This window comes from Episyrphus balteatus, chromosome 2 (assembly GCF_945859705.1).
Source record: "Episyrphus balteatus chromosome 2, idEpiBalt1.1, whole genome shotgun sequence".
Taxonomy (NCBI): Eukaryota; Metazoa; Arthropoda; class Insecta; order Diptera; family Syrphidae; genus Episyrphus; species Episyrphus balteatus.
This window is the reverse complement of record NC_079135.1, coordinates 74,713,297-74,735,955: the sequence shown is the minus strand read 5'-3', so window position 1 is coordinate 74,735,955 and position 22,659 is coordinate 74,713,297. Positions and strand designations below refer to the sequence as shown.

The following is a 22,659-nucleotide window of genomic DNA, read 5'->3' as shown; positions in this document are numbered from 1 at the left end:
CTCCAGACGACACCTTTTTCACTATTTTTTTATGAAAAACTGAAAGCACTTATTGAAATTTGGAAAAAGACAAGATATTACTGACATTATCAAGTATTAAAAAAAAATTTTTTGAAATGAAAAAATAACAAAATGGCGGCTCTGGAGCCTTTCAAAGTTGACGCCTCTAGTTTGCGCCGTGCAATGTACAGGCCCAGGAAATTATCTTAAATCAAAAAGGAAATTTTTTTCCGTTAGATGATATTAGTACGCATTGCATGAACCTAAATTTATTTTTTTTAAATGAAAAATAAAAATTAGAAATAAAAAAAACGAAAAAAACATGTTTTTTTTTACAAAGAAGTAGTTAGGAAAAATATTTACTGAACAAATTATATTCAACTTTTAGGTTCATGTTGTGGCCAATGATTTAAGGAGTAATTTGCTTCAAATTTCAAGTCGATAGCTTCATTAGTTTTTGAGTTACATTGCACGGCGCAAACTAGAGGCGTCAACTTTGAAAGGCTCCAGAGCCGCCATTTTGTTATTTTTTCATTTCAAAATTTTTTTTTTCAATTCTTGATAATGTCAGTAATATGTATCTTGTCTTTTTCCAAATTTCAATAAGTGCTTTCAGTTTTTCATAAAAAAAATAGTGAAAAAGGTGTCGTCTGGAGGGATTTCCCCCCTTAAGATAAAGCAGGGACAAAGGATTCATAAAGTTCTTAAAATTAATTTTGGTGAAAGGGTGTTTTTTTCGAAGAGACAGTAAAATCTGCATTTGGTCCTAAAAAGCCAATGATTCGCGTAAAACGTGTAAGAACTTATCTATAAATGTTTAATTTGTCATCAAAACCATAAATAAAATGAATCATTGTCTTTTTGGGACCAATTGCAGATTTTACTGTCTTTTCGAAAAAAACACCCTTTCACCAAAATTTTTTTATAAAAACTCTTTATTCTTGCTGTCTATCTCAAAATCAATGTTTTTACCAAATTTCATTCAAACACCCTAATAACCATGATATTTTTATAGACACTTTATATTCTTGTTTCTTATCTTAAAAGTAACATAATTGCTAAATTTCAATAGGGTACCACTAATATTACTCTAGGAATACACACTTTTTCAAATATACCCATATTTTCTTTACTTCTAAAAAAAAACACCCTTTCACATAAAAAAAATTTATAGACTTACATTATTCGTAGTTCCCATGGGAAAGAGAACATATTTAATGAATTTCGTAAGGGTACCATTTATACCATTGATTTTATCGGACTTATCGCGGATTTTTCCCTATTTCCCAAAAAAACAGTCTTTTACCTAAAATATTTGTATAGACTTTTTGAGTTCTTGCTTTCTGTTATAAATGAAACATTTTTACCAATTTTCATTGGTGTAACAATTTTTTCCCAGTTTTTGTGGTACTAATTCCGAATTTCATCATTTCTTGAAAAAACACCCTTTCACTCAAAATAATTTTTTACTTTTTATAGATTCTTAATTCTTATACCAACCAAAACTATTTCACCAAGTTTTAAAATTTATAAAATATAAGTTAGCTGTTATGATACCTTTCTCACACACAACTTAACCTATCAAAAAAACACCCTATCACCCAAAATATTTTTAAAAACTTTATGAATCATTTGTCCCTGTTTTATCTTAAACCTTCATCCCAAATTTTGTCAGTGTAGCATGTTTTTCACATGGGTTTCGGTTATATTTTACCTGTCGAGATCAAAAAACAAGCACCCTGGTTTTTAATCGGAAATAACATTTCTTAGAGCAATCGTATTGACTTTAATTTTATGTCATTAGATTCATCATCAAAAAATACCTAGAAAACATGTGTCATATGATGATATTCGACAAACAATTTTTTTCAGTATAGTTTTGACCTTCACCCCCTCCCTCTTGTCCGCGAAAAAACACCCTTTCACCCAACTTTTTTTTATAGACTTTTTTGTACTTGGTTCTTATCCCAAAAGCAAACTTTTTGCCAAGTTTCATGAGTGTAACAATTTTTTTTTCTTTTAAATGCCTTTTTTACCTGTACTATAATATAAAAGTAACAGTATTGCTGAATTTCAATAGGGTACTACTATTATTTGTGTTTTTTATGTGTTTTTTTTTTCAATATAAAATAAATTTGTTAACCATAAACTAAGGGCGATATGACTATAAGTCAGTTTTAAGAGTTGTTGTTAAAAATAAATATCATGTTATCATCGCTTAATAAAAATGGCTTACGAAATCCAAATTACTAAGCACTTTAATACCCATACCACAAACATTTTTCTTTTTTTTTCGTTTAAGTAAAACAATTTTTGTGGGCCTAATTATTCCCTAAATGTCATCTCACGAAATCTAAATCTTAACAAAATATGAAATCAAAGTAGGTTCGTAAAATATTATTATTTTTTTTTTTTTTCAAGATAAAGTTGAAGTATTCCTCAAGAATGAGATGGCGTGACTGAATAATTTTTTTATTTTTTGTTTTCGAAACAAAAACCTCCCAAAAAAAAATAACAAAATCGCTTATCGATTAACGCACATTTATACCTTATACTACAATTATTTTTAGGCCCTGTACTTATTTCAATGTTGGCATAATGGAGTTTGCCGGATGGAATTTCATTTCCATATATACTTGAAAAGAAAAGAACAAATTATAAAAACCAAAAAAAGAAGAAAACTTTGGCATAGAACTTCAAATATAACTTACCACCAACCACCATCAATTATTACCTCCACGTGCTGGCATTGTACATACACTAAGGTCATATAACATTGCGCCGAAACTTAACCCATTTGACTTGAAACAAAATTCAAAACCTTGATTTACAATAATTCACAAATTTGACCTTCTTTGTTATAGCAAAAATAAAAAATGAATAAGTTTTTTATACAATTCGGACTTTTTTGTGAGAAGTTTTGCAGAAGGAATGAATAAAATACAGTGTTGTGCACATATTTTTGGCAACTGCGAAAAATAATGGAAACACAAATATTTGTGAACCTTTTAAATTTAGTCGTCTACATATTTAATGAAACTACTTTACATAAGATAGTTTCGCACATAGTTAGTTAGATAGTTTTCAAATAGCTGATGTTCTCAATCTTTGAACATCTTTGAACATTCTTTGAAAATGTTTTGATCCAGTATATGTATCGGCAAAAAGAAATGAAAAATGCGCAGAGGTGAGCTCTAAAGGCCTTACAGCGACTAAAGGATGCTGAAAACATTGCGATTGAAATGACTTGCCCGTTTAAATCGAATCCAACTAATGCTATTATTACTATCATTAGTATTATGTTTTGACATAAAAAAAAATATATTAACAGGACATTCAGTAAAATGTATTGTTTTTTAAAGTAGCTTCTCTCTTATATACCCTCTTTCTGATTTTTCAAATCGATTTATTTAATTTAGTAGATATGATAAGGAAAAAAAGCGGAGCAAAAAATATTCACCTAAAAATAAAATGGGTAATGAGGAGGTGCTCAAAAATTAATAATTGTGTATATTTTTCAAAAATTTTAACTAAAGTTTTGATTACGAATTTCGAGGACTTTTCAGTCTTTTCGTTTAATATATTTTTACTATTAACATGTATTTAAAAAAAAAAGTTTTTGTTTTAATCGTAGGAGGCATTAAAAAAATAAATAAAAATAGTAAGGAATCATTTCTTTCTAACTAATTACAACTCAGAGTGTATACTATTTATTTTTTAATAGGCACCATATTGCTTAAGAACTGTATAATCAATAGATAAAACTGCACAAATAAGTATTTATTTTGTCATCTTATTTCAGTTTTTAGAGTAAATGAACATATAACCCTAAAAAAAAAAGTACACTATGGCGTATACGTAACTTTTTGTATCTCTCTTTAAAATATTGTATTCTTTTATTTTAGAGAGTTTAAAGAACTAACAAATTAAATATAATTGCATTTATTTAGCAAAAAGGAGCGTGGATATGTTTTGTGATGTCGGGAAAAGGATATTTGTTTCATATAATTAATAAGTAAGATTATCTTAAGAGGGAAATCGACTTTTCGTTTTCTTCATATAACTTAATCCAGCTGTTATTCCAATAGCACATTAAAATATGAAATCAATCAAGGTCTAAAATTTTTAACACATAATTTCTTTAAGAAGGTCCTGATCAGTTCGGTTAGTCAAAAATGTCTCCATCAATTTTGATCGAGTTTTTTTTACTACCGAAGTAATATAATAAATTTGCCAATTCGAATTTTTCAAAAAATATTCTTCATGCTTATTTTATTTTGAAAATTTTATGTTTGATTAATATTAAAGTAATATGAAAGTTTTTGTAAGAAATTCATTGGAATCGAGCTACTCTTTTGGGTGAAAATAAGAAGAAAAAAAAATCGGTTCTTTGGGTTTTAAAAAAATCATATAAAGATAGTTTTTTTTTGCAAAAAATTACAGAATTTTCTCAGCAAAAATAAGTGGATTTTGATTAAAATGTCAATTTTTTTTTACGTGAATACTTTTTAAATTGGGTTATAGAGGCATTTTCAGAAATCGATTATAGCAAAATTTGGGATAGGTACGGACGGGTTGACAAAAACTATTAAAATTTGGAGTAAAAAAAAAACAATACCTACTATCGAAAGACAATGGTCATAAAAATAATTATGCTAAAAATTGAGCTTACTTCCTTTTCTCAGTTTTCAATAGACCCGATCTATCTCCAGAAAATGTGCTGAAAAGAGCATAAAGTAATTTTTTTTTTTTTGCCCACAACCCAATGAATCAAAGAATGTATTCTCTGTGTTATTGTTGATTTATTATTTCCATTTAAGATTATTTCGATTGAAGATATATGTCAATCTATTATTGAAGTTAATGTCATTTTATAACATTTAATACAGCTTGTAGTCATACAAATGCAATTAAGTTTATAACACACTTTGCATGACTTACAAAAATTTAGCTTCCTAAAGTACGTTCACCGGCAGCGGCAAGGACCCACCTGTCCCAATGGGCCTTCATAAACAGTAGGTACCGAAATACTCATATTATACACACACGCACAGTCAAATTTTGTGATTATTTTGACTCATAGCTCATATGGTACTTTATTTTGCATCTTTAAAGGTCAATAGTGTTTATAATTGAAATGCGCCGTGTGCTAAATTGTATTTTTTTTATTTTTTCATAAAAACAACAAAATCAATATTGCCCTAAAGTCCTAAAATGCAAAAGTGAATTATCTATTCCGTTCTATTTCGTTTCAAAGTCGATATAGCAAACATAATTTGAAAGATTTCTCCTTCACCTGAATAAATTTAAGTTTGCCTCAAAGAATAGGTTAGATCTATCAAACTGACATACACACATATGACGTCATAAAGGACCTTCACTTTAAAAATTCATTAAGCGATTATTCCAAATTGCCCCCACATGCATTCATATGTGTACATATCGAAACAATCGCATTGAGTAATGAAGTCTGAAAAACACCATCATACAGACACACATAGATATAGAGGTTGGATTTTTATGCACATAAGCATTCATTACCTATATGTATGATCTCTCTCGTAAACTATTAGCACGAAACATGAATAAATTATTAAAGCGAAAGGACTTTACCACAATTAAAAAAAAATAAAATAAAATAAAAAATGACATTGACACACATAATGACACGCGAATACTTCATATTTGTGTAAGTAGGCGGTTGGTTAATTTGCAAACATATTTTTTTTTCTTCTTTCTACTACTTAGAATATATGTTTTGTTGTTGAGGTATTACCCGAGAATTTTTTTTTGTTAATGGTGAAACACACAACACAAAAAAAAAATAATACTATATAAGAAACACATACCTATCCTTGATGTGAATAGTGCTCAATCACGCACAAGTTTAAACTCATATCTAATTATCTGTTGAGGTTGAATGGGAGGGTTAATTGTAGGACTAACGGTCTAATATTGGTCATAAATATCAAAGTCCATGAGAAATATTAATGTGAAAGTACATGGAAAAGGCATCCTAAAACAAAGTGATTTCCATTATTTAACAAGGACGTTTAACTATATTTGTAATACTTTTAATAACCCGATAACCCTTGTATTAAATACCTTGTTTTAAAAATAAATCTTATTTTTAATCTGTGTTATTTTTTATGGGACAATGTTTCAAAAACAGCGGATTCACTTTCTTATACATAGTAACAGGAACAAATGTCAAAAGGGTGTATGTAGATTTTCAAGAAATATTCTTCAAAGACTAAAGTTCTGATTTGTGATTAAAGATATTCGGAAAAGAGATCAGAAAACAAAATTGCTTCAAGTTAGCGGATTTGTTATTCAGACCCATTCAAAGAAATTGATGAAAAATTTGAATCAGCTTTTTAAATCTGAATTAAGAAGAATATCTTTGGATTCTTAAACTAAGTTTTAGGATTTAATTTAATTTCAAGTTTTATACAAAATCTTATAAGAGAAATGTAAAAAATTAAAAATTACTTACACATCTTTTAAAAAGTTTTAACCTCCAAGCACAGTATGGTATTGAATTTCATAAATCAAAAAATTATTTTTGACACTGACTCAAAAATACGACAAAAGCTTCATAGGGATTTCTTAATCAAAATAGTTGAAGTCGTTTTTGAAAAAAAAGTAAGTAAGCAAAATTTAATTTTAATTTTTTTTTTTTGGGAATCCTTAAAATCAATCGTTACCAAGTTTTAAGTTTTAACCAAATCACTTATAAGGTTTGGACTGTTATTCGAGCTAAAGATAGGCAGAAGAACATATACAGACTGGCAAGGTGAATTTAATACTAAACGTCAAAATTAAGAAAAATGTACATTTTTGCATCAAAAAGAAAACGGATGAATAATTTTTTTTAAACTTTGTCCTAATATAGGGTAATTGCGGGATTCTTTAATCATCACGCCTAAAATCTGTGCGATTGATGAATTCCTTTTTTTTTGTAGAGGGTACGACTTTTTAGTACCCATTTGCTACATTTTTTTCATTCTTGTTTTTGTTTTTGTTTTTTTTTTTTTGTTGAGAAATAGTTTTTCAAACATTGGTCACAATTTTTTCGGGTCTCAGCGGGCTCAGCCAACTCAACATTCACTTTCCAGTTATTATCTTCCTTTAACCTGTTTATCTTTCTTTTAACGAGGTAGTTAGGTAGTGGGTAAAACCTCTGAAAATACCCTAAGTTTTTAAAAATTTGGCATCGGTTTTTCAGGAAGTAGTGAATTTCTTAAAATAATTTTACTGGCGCAGCGCTTTTGAAACATGATGATGTGTGAATTCTCTTTTCTAAATGATTGCAAGAGTGAAAGTGATTGCTTACGTGGAAAATGTCATTTCTGAAATTTTTGTAGGAAGAAGAGCTGTTTCTGAAAGCTGAGATGTTGCGGGGTTATCCCTTTCTCGATGCATTTTAAAGCCTTTTCTAACACATCTTTGGTCTAACTTTCTCTGTTATTCTTACAGATAAATTTTCGTGACCTTATAAAGCTTAATATTTTCTTTTAAACAAAAAAAGACACTAAAATCAGAATGCGGCATCTTCTCCCAACAAAAATGCGGCATCTCTCCCTTTTGTGAGGGAGAGATGCCGCACGACACCACACAACAACAAAAAATAAGAACAAAAAAAAAATCACACCCATCACTTCTTGAAACACATACATATTAACTAAATAAAATCATTAGATTTAGAAAAAAACGGAATAACTTGTCTCAGAAACGAAAAATTCCCACAGGCTGAAAAATTTCCATAGTCAAAAGGCGAGCAAAAAACAAAACTAACGACAAAAACTCCCGTTACATATACAATGTGTGCAGATTTTTTTTGCTACGTTTTAATTTGAATGTTAAACGAACAAATTAGAAAAAAAAATTTTTTGCCTAGACGACTAGATATATGAATTCGGTTGACTGCGGCAACTCTCCCGACGCGGCATCTCTCCCGCAATTACCCTACAGTCGACTCCCTCTAAGTTCAATTTTCACGGGACTCGAAAATGGGTTCGAATTAGAGGTTAATTCGAGTTAGAGGGATTTTTTAAAAATATTTTTCTTCAAAATTGTTCATTAAAAATGGTGAAAAAGTTCGACTCAGAGGGAAATTTGACTTAGAGGGAGTTCGACTTTGAGGGAGTCGACTGTAATTCGATTTATATTTTTTTTTTATTATTTATTGGCAGAAGTACCAAAATTAATTTTTTTTTTTTAATTGTATAAACTGAATATGATAAAATAACGTCGTTTGGGCGTTGTTATCATTATATTACTTCCTCTTATGGCAAAAGTTGTTTAGAATGGTTGCTGTTTTTTTTATTAATTTAATTTAATTTTTATTTAATAAGAAAGCGAAGGTGAAGCACGCCATTTCATTTCTTATTAAAAAGAATAATTTTCTTATACAAAAAAATTATGTATTTTTTTTTTTTTTTTTTTTTTTTGAAAGGTTTGAAGAAAGAGTATTTTATATATAAAAATTTTCAAACACTTTTCAAGAAAAGTATGGAATTAAATTCATACAAAATTGTTATTTGACAAATTAAAGAAATTCAAAAATAAAATATCGAGCCGTTTTCAAAAGTTTGATTTATCAAAACTTTGACGGAGTTAATAATAAAACAAAACAATTTCAAAGATTTATAAATATTAAGTCGTTATAGAGACGTTTTCCGTGCGTTGCGTCGGCGTCGTGAGCCAAAACTCTATACTGCTATTATTTTTGTATGTAGTTAGTAGGTTTTGGTTGTTAACCGACGATTTTATAGTTCTTACATATATACATATTTCAATAAATGATAAATCTATCTGAACAGAAAATTACATAGTCCTTAAAATAACAGGTATTGGATGTGACAAATTAAATTCATATAGACCTTAAGTCAATATTTTCAGGATTCAATGTCTAAAATGCCGGTTTATAATTCTTAAACTGTGAAAGCTGTTAAAAATCTGTAGATCATGTTGATCTCTAAAAGAATAGATAACATTTTTGGCAAAAGAAGCAGTTTCAAAATATTTCAATTAAAAAAAATTGTAAAGCGTCAAAAACCATGGTACCTACTACTTTCTGAAACCGTGTGATAATTTTTTCTTTTTTTTCAAAAAAAAGTCAATATATTATTTATTTTATATTTTAAACTTTGACGAAATTAAAAAATTAATAAATGTGGATAACATTAGAACTTATCGTTTAAGGTTATATCAAAAATAAAAATATTGCTTTTGATATCGAAATTTTTTCTAATCAATCGCTCGAAGGGAAAATATTATCAATCATTTTTGTATAGATTAGTTTTATGTCGTTTTCCATTGGCTCTCCGGAAGCGTCCGGAATCATTCAGAAGCCTTCTGAAAGTGTTTTATTCACACGAATATGACAGCCAAAACGCTTCTCAGAAGAGAAATTCTCTTCTCGATTTAAAATCGGAATTCACTCAAAAAGCACTAACACATGAATGTTTGAAAGTCAAATTAATCACTCAATCAATGTTTTTTTTTTTATTTTTTGAAATAAATTATTGTTTTCCGAAATAAATTTTTTTAATAATTTTCAAATTTACTTAAAATATTTTAGAGCCAACTTCACCATTAATTTCTTGAGTATTAACATTTTTGAACAATTTTAAAGATTTTATTTGAAAGAAAAATAAATTAATATGAATGTTTGACATTTGAAATTTCAAAGAAAAACACACAAACACAAAAAAAAAATTAATTGAGTGGAAGCGATTTAAACTGTTTTATTGGATTTCAGAATGAGTGAATCCTTGAGTGAAACCAATCGAAAACGACATTAGTTTTGATTTTATTTTAGTTTTGATTTTATTTAAAACATCAACAAGTTCCTTTAAAATAAAACAAATACAAAAGCAAGTGAAAAAAACAACTGTCAAAAGCATGACTAAATTGTATTTTACTGCGCCAAGGCGTACAAATAAATAAATCAGCTCGTGACTTCAAAAAATGAAATACAAAATAAATCTACCAAAAACTAAACGTTAACTTTTTCCCCATAATATATACAACTGAAGTAGGTATCTATCTAGATCTACACCATAACAACCATCACACACACTTTTGTGTGTGTTTTTCTCACAAAAATATTATTGTGCGTATTACACATGTTCGAATCAAATGCTAAAAAGGATAATAAATCGGTGCCTTGGCGTCTTCATGTCTGTAACTATTATTAGATTGAAATTTTATCGATTCTACGTCAGTTAGTGCGAAACGCCTTCACAGTATACCAACACACACGTTAAATTATGCAAAAGTAAAAAATAAATTCAAAAGAAACTCGCTAGAGGGTTTGGTCTTGGTTCTAATATAAAAGAAGGATACGCTATTTGTCGTTCAAAGAGGTAACTGGCCTTAAAATGTGAAAAAAAAAATGTAATAAAAATCGTACCATAAGGCTAACAGTCCACGCACAATTTTCTACTTTCCTACAAAATTAAAAGGAAAAAATGCTTGAAGGTAATACCTAAGAAATGAATTGAGTGCAAGAATTCAAGCAATTGAAAAAGAATGTAAAAGATAAAAGTGTTAGATATATACTTTTCCATTGAATCCTTGTTCTTTGATGATGACTTGTGTCGCCTGGGCCGCTGCATTAAAGGATCATCCAATTGCTTACCGCCGCCACCACCAGCTCCCTGGGCTCTCTGGCTTGGCGGTGGTCCTGATGACTTTTTTGCCGCCTTTTTCTCCTTCTGGGCCTGTTCCTTTATGGTGCTTTGTTTACCGACCGTAGTCGACGTTGTGCCGCCTTTCTTCTTACCACCACCACTGGTGCCAAAAAGTCTGCGCCTCTTCTTTTCGTTCCCACGGCCATTTTCGGTACCACGTTCGCCACCACCCCCAGCCCAATCGTCATACTGGCTAAAATTGCTGTCAAGGTCTGTTGCAATGCTCCCAGTCCTGGCCCCCTTTTCACAAGGGAACAGATATGTATTCAGGGTATTCAAGGTGGTCGAAGTCAATTGACTGCTAAGGTGATTATTGTTCAACTGATTTTCGTCTATGATAATCGGTATATTGGTGGTAGTGGTAATGTTAGTGTTGAGGTCATATGAATTTGGATTCACATAGATATGGTTGTTATTTAGCAAATTTGTTTCACGTTGTTGTTGTTGTTGTTGTTGCTGCTGCTGTGGTTGATTTAATTGCTGTTGGTTTTGGTTTTGTTGTTGTTGTTGTTGTTGTTGGTGTGATGGTGGTTGAGCTGGGATATGTTGGGGAACAGCATCAGCATTGTTGTTATTCTGTTGGTCAGCATTGGTTGCATGTTGCTGTTGGCGCGACTGTCTTTGACTGGTTGCTGTTGTTGAAGTACAACTACTGCAACATTCACAAGTTCCACAACCAGGGGCACCCATTTTAATTTTTTTTTTTTTTTATTTAAATATTTTTTTCTTAAATATAATTTTTTTTTTTCTTATATAGCAAAAACAAAAAATTGTTCCAAAAATACTGGAAAGCCACTAATTTATCACAGTTTTTGATTAAATTTCTTTTTGAACACTATTAAGCGAGTATAATATATTTTATTACTAAGCATTAAGTTTAATCTTAATTTAAAAAAAAAAAAAATTCTTAAAAATGCATTTTTAGAATATCAAAAGCGCATAAGCAACTGTTGCAGTATTATACAAAAAGTGTCAAAATTATTTTTTTTTTTTTTTGTAATTTTTGTGCACTAAAATTTTTTAGGATAACATTTTTCAAAAAGCAAATATTTTTTACACAAATTTTCAAAATAAATAACTATTGAAACATTTCAATCACAGGCTCATGTCAGGACATTCACTAAGGACTATTTTATAGGTGTGCACTTATATGTATGTATGAAAGTTTGAAACGCGCATCAGCAACAGTTGCAATTTCAAAATGTAAATAGGTATTGGTAAAAATTCAAAAAACCGTTAAAAACTGGATTTATCAATTTCGAGAAGAAGATTTGCCGTTACAAGAGACTTATGGTGTAAGTATAGTGTGAATGCGCGCCATGGACAGTTTTTTTTGTATTTCAAAAATATAAATTCAGTTTTGAAATTTTTTTAAAAAATTGGTGCACTATGGTTGTCATATCTAAAATATTGATTAAAATTTTTAAAAAATTATTTATTTTTTTTTTAAATTTTTTTTTGTTTATTTTTTTAAATTTTTGTTTAAAAACATCACTTGCACTTTCGTTGCAGCACGCACTAAACGGAGAGCGGAGAGTTCATTTTGAATTCATTTGAAGAACACACATATTCACTTGACACATCACCACCATCACCTTCAAACAACTGTCATTTGCTATTTTTATTTTGTCGTTTTTTTGTTTTTTTTTTTTTATTTTGAAAATTTCTACATTTAACGGTCTTTGGGGTTACTTGTAACGACGTTTCGTAACCATCAACTAACTAACTGAAATATCGTTAGTCAAGTGGAGCAACCGAATTCGAAATATACCCATATCCTTTTTTTTTAGTAGTAGTAGTTTTTTTTTACTTTTTTTGCTTTTGTCCTTATGGTGTGGATTTGTGTTTTATTCTTGTGCTGTTCGTCGTGTGGTGGTTGCTGCTGGTTCTACTACTGCTGCTGGTTGATTTGGTTGGTATAACGTTGCTAGTCGTAGAGTCGTCGTCGGCACAGGATGAAAGAGTGTATAGAGTAGTTTTTGAAAACGTGTCCTGATGTGTACACACAGCACAGAGCGTTTCTTTCCTTATTATTAAGTTTGTATGAGTGTTATGGTATGGTTTCGATTTTCATGGTAGATGGCAACGATGACGATGATGATGACGACGACGACAACAAGGACAATGTTGATGGGATTTATGCTTGTGTATATACATACTAAAGTAGGAACAGAGAAGAAGGGAATGTGAATATAAATTTTTCGGGTTTTGCTCTCTGGTATATGTATGTTCGCCGTGGTACTATGCTAGTTTTAGCAATGATTATGATCCGGGTGTTGTTTCCGGTTGCGGTAGCTGTTTCATCGTGCACCACTATAAAAATGTATAGTGTATTGTGTATATGTGCGGTTGAGAGGACATGCGAATAAAAATTCACAATTGTGTCTTTCATGTGTTAATTTTTTTTGTTTTGTTATGTTTTTTTCTGTTTTTCATTCCACAATGATAATAGCTTTTTTAGGTACCTTATACCAAATTAAATAGTTTGTTTTTATTTTGAATAAATTAAATGAATAAAAATGGATGCGCCAATAAGGTGACCATAGTAATGATTTTGGTATCAAAAATGTATACAAAAATAGTGTTAGATCTAAGGTTTGGGTATCATTTAAAAAAAATTCAAAAATTATGAAAACAAAGTCCAAAAAGTGCCAAATTAGTTAAACATACTTGTTGGCAACTTTTTAATAAAGTAAAAATTTAAAAAAAAACATGATATGTAGGTACATGTATAAAATATTTTAATATTCAACAAAATTGAATACTTAATTTTTTATTGAACCAAATATACTTTTCTAACAAATTTTAAATTTGAGTTATATTAGAACTTCAAGATGAGTTTAAATATTCGAAACATGACTTCATTATTTTTGTTTTTACTTCGGGTTCGAACTTACGATTACCTATTAAAATCTGTTAGAAATGTTGTTATTTCTAAACGGTAAGTGATTTTGAAATATTTCCGTACTATAGTGGAGTAACTAAAGCAAATTATTAGGGAACCCGGCCGAACAGCTCTGATTTTGATGATCTTTTTTTCAAACGTCGGCGTCGGTAATTAAAAATACTTTAAAGTCTATAGGCTTAAAATTGCCGATGTTGCCGTATTGTTTTTTTTAAATTAAAATTAAATTTTTTTTTTGAACAAAACCATTTTGTTTGGTAAATTTCAAAAAATAAATTATACCAAAAGATTCTCTAGGTAAATTAAAGAAAAAAAAATATATGGAAGTAAAAGACAATCTTCCATCGTTTATTTTGAACACAACGGTAACACCTAGGGGAAGGTGGCCTAAAATGGCCCCCCTAAGGAAAATGTCCTGTATCTCGAAAAACAGTAGCATTCAAACTTAAATGCTATATACTTTTCAAAGTTTAATATATTACTCTCACATTTTTTTCATTAGCGAGTTAAAAAAGTTCCAAAATGTATTTAATTTTTTTAATTTTCAAGACGTCTACAAATTTCACTGATCAAATTTACCCGGGTAAAATGGCACACTGTCCAAACATACGTGATTTTAAATGCAAAATTGAGTCAAAGGTCTTCTTTTCCATTTTTTTGGAACAAGTGGTGCTTAATCCCAGCAGATCTTTCATCGAGTCATTCAAAACCCAGTTCATGTTGGTTGCTCCTCTCGTTTTTGTAGTTTTTGCAACTTTGAGTGTTTTGGATGCTTTTTTCCAGGTTTTTGACGGAATCAAGGGCTTTCCTCAGTCCAGGACTTCCTCTCTGTACATCGTTCATAAATAGCAACTATTTTCACTTAAAAAAATGAAAATGTGAAAAAAATTTAAAATGGCATGTGAAATAGGTATTCCATTTTACCCGAGCACTAAGTAGGCCATTTTGCCCATTTTGAGTTTTTTTCAATTTAATTTTTACACCAAAAAATTTAAAATCGTTTTAAACCAACTTATTTCAGTAAAATAATAAGAAATACTTCATGCGTACATACATTAACTTCTTTTTCCAAAATACAATGTTTTTTATTTTTTTTTTGCAAAAAAAATTTCACAAAATTATAACGAGTGTACTTTTTGAGGTGGATAGAGACAGTTTGACCTGTCAAATTTCAAATAATGGCTTAAAGTTGCTGAAATTTCGTATATGTTGGTTTTGTAAGATAAACTAAAGAATCGTGTTCATAAAACTTTCTAATTATTTTCGATTCTACAATTTCTAGCCAGGGGGCCATTTTACCTTGGGGTGCCATTTTAGGCCACTTTCCCCTACAATATTAAAAAATACATTTTAAAAAAGCCAAAAGCTTATTCCTATCTATAAAATTTAAATCCACAAAATTGAATGAATAGTTTTTGAAAAAAAAGGTATTTTAACTCAGAATTTAAAAAAAAATGTTATTAAAAAAATTTAATTGACTTTTTTCAAACTTTTTCGTTATAAAATATAAATTTATTTTTAAAAATATTTTGGCCATAGATACGATTGGTTAGATTCCGAAGAAGAAAAGGTAATACATGTATATGATAATTTTGAAAAAAAAATTAAAAATTACTCCAATTTCATTGGATTTTTCTATAAAAACTGAATCTTTGCATTGAAATAATTGATTTAATGAAAGACTTTGGCAAATAAGAACATTAAACTTTTGTTTTTTAATTTCAACAATAAGGGCTATTGAATGAAGAAAAAATAACTTTATATTTAAATTTTGAACTTAAAAAAAAAAATTAATTAATTTTTTTTTTTTTCAAAACTTCTATTAAAAAAGTTCTTCGAAAATGAAATACTTTTTAATTTTTTTCATAAATTTTAAAACATATTGACGTTTTTTTTTTCATAATTCCAAATAATAATAAATGTGGCCTAAGAAATTTGAAAAATAAATGCATTTTATGTTACGAAAAAGTTTTAAAAGATCATGTTAAAAATTTTTCAATAATTTTTTTTTTAATCTGAGTTTAATTACCATTTTTTCAAAAACCCTTTCCTGAATTTACTTAATTTTAATCTTTTAAATATGAATAAGCTTTTCTAGCTTTTTAAAAATATTTATTTAAATATTGTATAAATGTATATTTTATAAAATATTTTTTTTTTTGTCAATTTGTGATAAAATTGCAATTATCGCCTAAACGATGGAAGATTGTCCTTCGTTCCCTGAAGATTGTCCTTCGGTTGCTGCTGGTTCTACTGCTGCTGCTGGTTGATTTGGTTGGTATAACGTTGCTAGTCGTAGAGTCGTCGTCGGCACAGGATGAAAGAGTGTATAGAGTAGTTTTTGAAAACGTGTCCTGATGTGTACACACAGCACAGAGCGTTTCTTTCCTTATTATTAAGTTTGTATGAGTGTTATGGTATGGTTTCGATTTTCATGGTAGATGGCAACGATGACGATGATGATGACGACGACGACAACAAGGACAATGTTGATGGGATTTATGCTTGTGTATATACATACTAAAGTAGGAACAGAGAAGAAGGGAATGTGAATATAAATTTTTCGGGTTTTGCTCTCTGGTATATGTATGTTCGCCGTGGTACTATGCTAGTTTTAGCAATGATTATGATCCGGGTGTTGTTTCCGGTTGCGGTAGCTGTTTCATCGTGCACCACTATAAAAATGTATAGTGTATTGTGTATATGTGCGGTTGAGAGGACATGCGAATAAAAATTCACAATTGTGTCTTTCATGTGTTAATTTTTTTTGTTTTGTTATGTTTTTTTCTGTTTTTCATTCCACAATGATAATAGCTTTTTTAGGTACCTTATACCAAATTAAATAGTTTGTTTTTATTTTGAATAAATTAAATGAATAAAAATGGATGCGCCAATAAGGTGACCATAGTAATGATTTTGGTATCAAAAATGTATACAAAAATAGTGTTAGATCTAAGGTTTGGGTATCATTTAAAAAAAATTCAAAAATTATGAAAACAAAGTCCAAAAAGTGCCAAATTAGTTAAACATACTTGTTGGCAACTTTTTAACCCTAGATGGTTATGCTTCGTCGAATCGACGAACACATTTTTCAAATTTTGAAATTTCCCTAAAAACATCAGTAAATAATTTTAATTTTAAGTGAGGAAAACATTATGATATCTGTAAAAAATGTAAGTTTTTGTTTAGAAAATATGTTGAAAGGTTTTAATGCGAAATTTCAAAATCAAATCCACCATAGTTTGAGTAGAGCGTAGGTTTTAAGATGGGCTTCGTCGATTCGACGAAGGATAACTTTAGTGTGCGTTAAATAAGCATAACCTTCCAGGGTTAATAAAGTAAAAATTTAAAAAAAAACATGATATGTAGGTACATGTATAAAATATTTTAATATTCAACAAAATTGAATACTTAATTTTTTATTGAACCAAATATACTTTTCTAACAAATTTTAAATTTGAGTTATATTAGAACTTCAAGATGAGTTTAAATATTCGAAACATGACTTCATTATTTTTGTTTTTACTTCGGGTTCGAACTTACGATTACCTATTAAAATCTGTTAGAAATGTTGTTATTTCTAAACGGTAAGTGATTTTGAAATATTTCCGTACTATAGTGGAGTAACTAAAGCAAATTATTAGGGAACCCGGCCGAACAGCTCTGATTTTGATGATCTTTTTTTCAAACGTCGGCGTCGGTAATTAAAAATACTTTAAAGTCTATAGGCTTAAAATTGCCGATGTTGCCGTATTGTTTTTTTTAAATTAAAATTAAATTTTTTTTTTGAACAAAACCATTTTGTTTGGTAAATTTCAAAAAATAAATTATACCAAAAGATTCTCTAGGTAAATTAAAGAAAAAAAAATATATGGAAGTAAAAGACAATCTTCCATCGTTTATTTTGAACACAACGGTAACACCTAGGGGAAGGTGGCCTAAAATGGCCCCCCTAAGGAAAATGTCCTGTATCTCGAAAAACAGTAGCATTCAAACTTAAATGCTATATACTTTTCAAAGTTTAATATATTACTCTCACATTTTTTTCATTAGCGAGTTAAAAAAGTTCCAAAATGTATTTAATTTTTTTAATTTTCAAGACGTCTACAAATTTCACTGATCAAATTTACCCGGGTAAAATGGCACACTGTCCAAACATACGTGATTTTAAATGCAAAATTGAGTCAAAGGTCTTCTTTTCCATTTTTTTGGAACAAGTGGTGCTTAATCCCAGCAGATCTTTCATCGAGTCATTCAAAACCCAGTTCATGTTGGTTGCTCCTCTCGTTTTTGTAGTTTTTGCAACTTTGAGTGTTTTGGATGCTTTTTTCCAGGTTTTTGACGGAATCAAGGGCTTTCCTCAGTCCAGGACTTCCTCTCTGTACATCGTTCATAAATAGCAACTATTTTCACTTAAAAAAATGAAAATGTGAAAAAAATTTAAAATGGCATGTGAAATAGGTATTCCATTTTACCCGAGCACTAAGTAGGCCATTTTGCCCATTTTGAGTTTTTTTCAATTTAATTTTTACACCAAAAAATTTAAAATCGTTTTAAACCAACTTATTTCAGTAAAATAATAAGAAATACTTCATGCGTACATACATTAACTTCTTTTTCCAAAATACAATGTTTTTTATTTTTTTTTTGCAAAAAAAATTTCACAAAATTATAACGAGTGTACTTTTTGAGGTGGATAGAGACAGTTTGACCTGTCAAATTTCAAATAATGGCTTAAAGTTGCTGAAATTTCGTATATGTTGGTTTTGTAAGATAAACTAAAGAATCGTGTTCATAAAACTTTCTAATTATTTTCGATTCTACAATTTCTAGCCAGGGGGCCATTTTACCTTGGGGTGCCATTTTAGGCCACTTTCCCCTACAATATTAAAAAATACATTTTAAAAAAGCCAAAAGCTTATTCCTATCTATAAAATTTAAATCCACAAAATTGAATGAATAGTTTTTGAAAAAAAAGGTATTTTAACTCAGAATTTAAAAAAAAATGTTATTAAAAAAATTTAATTGACTTTTTTCAAACTTTTTCGTTATAAAATATAAATTTATTTTTAAAAATATTTTGGCCATAGATACGATTGGTTAGATTCCGAAGAAGAAAAGGTAATACATGTATATGATAATTTTGAAAAAAAAATTAAAAATTACTCCAATTTCATTGGATTTTTCTATAAAAACTGAATCTTTGCATTGAAATAATTGATTTAATGAAAGACTTTGGCAAATAAGAACATTAAACTTTTGTTTTTTAATTTCAACAATAAGGGCTATTGAATGAAGAAAAAATAACTTTATATTTAAATTTTGAACTTAAAAAAAAAAATTAATTAATTTTTTTTTTTTTCAAAACTTCTATTAAAAAAGTTCTTCGAAAATGAAATACTTTTTAATTTTTTTCATAAATTTTAAAACATATTGACGTTTTTTTTTCATAATTCCAAATAATAATAAATGTGGCCTAAGAAATTTGAAAAATAAATGCATTTTATGTTACGAAAAAGTTTTAAAAGATCATGTTAAAAATTTTTCAATAATTTTTTTTTTAATCTGAGTTTAATTACCATTTTTTCAAAAACCCTTTCCTGAATTTACTTAATTTTAATCTTTTAAATATGAATAAGCTTTTCTAGCTTTTTAAAAATATTTATTTAAATATTGTATAAATGTATATTTTATAAAATATTTTTTTTTTTGTCAATTTGTGATAAAATTGCAATTATCGCCTAAACGATGGAAGATTGTCCTTCGTTCCCATATAATTGTTTTACTTTAATTGCCTAGACAATCTTTTGGCATTAGTAAATTTATGAAAAAAAAATGAGAAATATGGAAAATTTCTGCACAGTTTGTGAGGTCCACAGAACACTTATTGCAAAAAACTAATTTTCTAATGAAAGATTGATATTTAATATAAAATATGGTCTAGCCACATTTTTATTTTTTTAATTTTGTTTATACCTTATTTTAAAATTTCAGTAACAGTTTTTGCAAAATAGTCCAAAACTACTTTTTTTTTGAAGTGGAAAACACATACGATATATATGTCAATTTAAAGGTAATGAATATAATTAGAATATGGTCTAAGCGGATTTTTCAGTTTTGGCCCTATTTTTTCATGAAAAACATCAAAATTGCTCATTTTCTAATGCATTTTAAAATGTGTAGTTATATGCAAAAAGCAATATAATTTCCCCCAAATGACAAAATACCTTCTTTAATTGTTCCAACAAAAAAAAAAATTAAAATCAAAAAGCAACTTATTATTGCAAAATAACACAATTTATAAAACTCTTTTTTTTATCAAAAAGTCGTTACGTTCTGTTAACGGCTGTTTTTAGTTCATCGATTTGCCACCAGGGTTGTTTTTTCGAAGATACCTCTTTTTTTGTTAGAAGTTCAAACATAAACAAGTTGGAAGCAAGAAGACAGAAAAAGAAGTATGACAATTGAAAAAAATGGTTGCGACACGTGATACGTTACACATAGACAGAGAAATGGATATAGATTAGGGTGGGTCAAAAAAATCGAAATTCGTTTTTTTCGATTTTGTACTCCGAAAAATCGATTGCTAGACACCTCTAAAATATACACACCAAATATGAGCTCTTTATATTAATGGGAAGGTCCTCCGCTTCGCAATTTTCCATTTTTACATCAAGCTTCTACTAAAAAAACATCATTTTTTTATTAATTAACTTTTTAGCAAATTTTTTTACATATTCTTGTATAAAATTAAACGCTCTACAAAAAGGCCTTATACACTTTTTTCAATTATCTAACCGTTTAGTAGATATTTGAGGTCCAAAAATCGAGAAAATCTTTAAAAATTCGTTTTTTGTTTTTAATTTTGTAACAAATTGAAAAATTATAATAATCAAACGCGCATGACATATTCTTGTAGGAAACAGATTGCTCGACAAAAAAGGTCAAATAAACTTTTTTCATTTATCTAACCATTCTAAAGGTATTCGAGGTCAAAATTTAAAAAAAATTATAAAAACAATTTTTACTTTTAAAAATTTTCCAATTCACTGAAACTTCATTATTTTCAAATTAACAAGATGTATTCTTGTAGGGGCTTAAACGTTCTACAAAAAAATTCCTTGACATCAAATTGATTACTTTAACCGTTTAGAAGATATTTATAACAGAAAAGTCTCAATTATTTATAAACAAAGCTAAATATAAAAAAAGCACCTACTTTTATTGAAAATTTGCTACTTTCATGAAGTCTTTTATGATAAAAGCAACAAAAATCTATCTTTTATAATTCATAAAAGATTTCATAACAGATTAAGGCTTGCTGAATACCAAAAATGAGATTTGTAAAAGAATTTTTGACATTTGGAACTTCGTAAAAGATTTTATAAAAGATTTCATAGCATGTCGAATACCAAATATGAAAATCATAGAAGATTTTTTGACAGATTTGATTTTTGTATGGAAATTCATAACAGAATAGCAGAGTAAAAGATCTCGCCGAATAGGCCCAAATACATTTTGAAGTTAAATTTTAATTTAAATGCATATTTTAGCTGCCATTTTTAAGTGTGATTTAAAACCGAAAACAAATGCTGACAGCTCTTTTTCTTTCAATATTTGCAATTATTCCTATTTATTTCGTTCCAAATTGTGGAAATCATCTGATTTTCAAATAATCTCATGTGATACAATATCATTTATCCTGGTCAAGGAAATCAAAATCCAAAATATATATACATATATCATGTTAAAAAAAAAACACAGATGGTCACCATAGCATATACCCGCAATGTTAAATTCGTTCCCACAATGATTCATCCTTTTTTTCCGATAGAAGCGAGTTCATGGAGCAAACAAGCGAAGTACTGTTTTCTTTTTTTTTCTATTATTTTTTTTTTTTTTTTTCATTTTTCTATCCCCTAAAAAAACAAGGACATCAATAAGTTGAATAGGCTTCTGACCTCCACATTTTTTCATCATACTCACACAGACACACACAAATATAACTTTCAACTAATGAAATAGGACACGAACTGGGAAAAGTCCTTAAAAAGAATATAGCTGCAGGAGGTTTCTTCTGGAGTCTAGTAGAGTTATAGAGAAAGAGAAAGATCTGAAGTGAAGACGCGCAAGGAATGAGTAAACACAACGAACGATGGCGATGTGATTTGATTTTGTCTGCTGTCAAGAAAAAAACCATCTTGAGAATATAACACTCATCCCTGTGAATTCGTGGTACTTTCATTTCCAAGTCAAGATGCAAGTTGCTCTGGTTTTAGTTGCAGAAAAATTCAATTTAGTTGTTTTTCGAAAAAATAAAAATCAAAGCACGTAAAAAAATTCTTCTTTACCAATCTACCTCGTTTTTGCACAAACATCAATTTTTCTGTTTCTAGGTAACGATAGTTAGTTAGTTTTTTTTTTTCTCGTTTTTATGTTGTGATATATACCCATCTATACAGTTCGGGCTTGTGTCTGGTTAGAGGTATGAAAGCTTCGTGTTTTCTGTATAAGAATATGCTAATATTTTGGCGCCGGCTGACTAATTCGTAGCGTTTGAGTTGTGTACTAAGTATAAGGATTTTTTGTACTATTGTGACCTTGAACAATTGATCGGTGGTGTAGGATAAGTTATATGTGTGTAGTTATGACGGTGACTTATATGGCAATCAAAGTTATTTTCTTTGTTCTTGAAAAAAGATGAAGGGGTGGTTTTCGTATGTTTTTATGGTTGATTCTTTTTTTGTTTTACTTTTGTTCTTGGGGAAGTTTTCTTCGTTGGTAAGGGTGATGTAGTTTTGCGAAAAATGAAAATTGGTGGTAAGAAGCGGAATCGAATTTTTATTTATTCAGTTATTTATGGTAAGAGATGGAGACACTTTGAAAACACCTTGCCTTTCATTGACTAATAAATGAAAAAATGTGGATAAATATATTACCAACATTAAGTGAATCGGAAAATTATGGAAAATAAACCTCAAGGTAGTTATGTTTGAATGTCGCGAATAGAAAAAAAAATTCAATGAAACTATCTAAGTATATTATAAATCGAAA

General features: G+C 28.9%; 1 protein-coding gene across 9 annotated transcripts in view; it reads right to left on the bottom strand.

The window, feature by feature from the left end:
• LOC129910628 (potassium voltage-gated channel protein Shaker) overlaps positions 1-22,659 on the bottom strand; it is a 302,087-nt gene that overhangs the window by 111,139 nt on the left and 168,289 nt on the right. For 4 of the 9 annotated variants that reach the window (XM_055988062.1, XM_055988061.1, XM_055988063.1 and 1 more), the window contains exon 1: positions 10,570-11,401. The exons of the other annotated variants lie outside the window; for them this stretch is intronic. In XM_055988062.1, coding sequence (XP_055844037.1) covers positions 10,570-11,390 — 821 coding nt within the window. In that variant the 5' untranslated portion in view covers positions 11,391-11,401. Of the gene's footprint in view, positions 1-10,569; positions 11,402-22,659 lie in introns of those variants that run through there. 9 annotated transcript variants of the gene reach the window in all.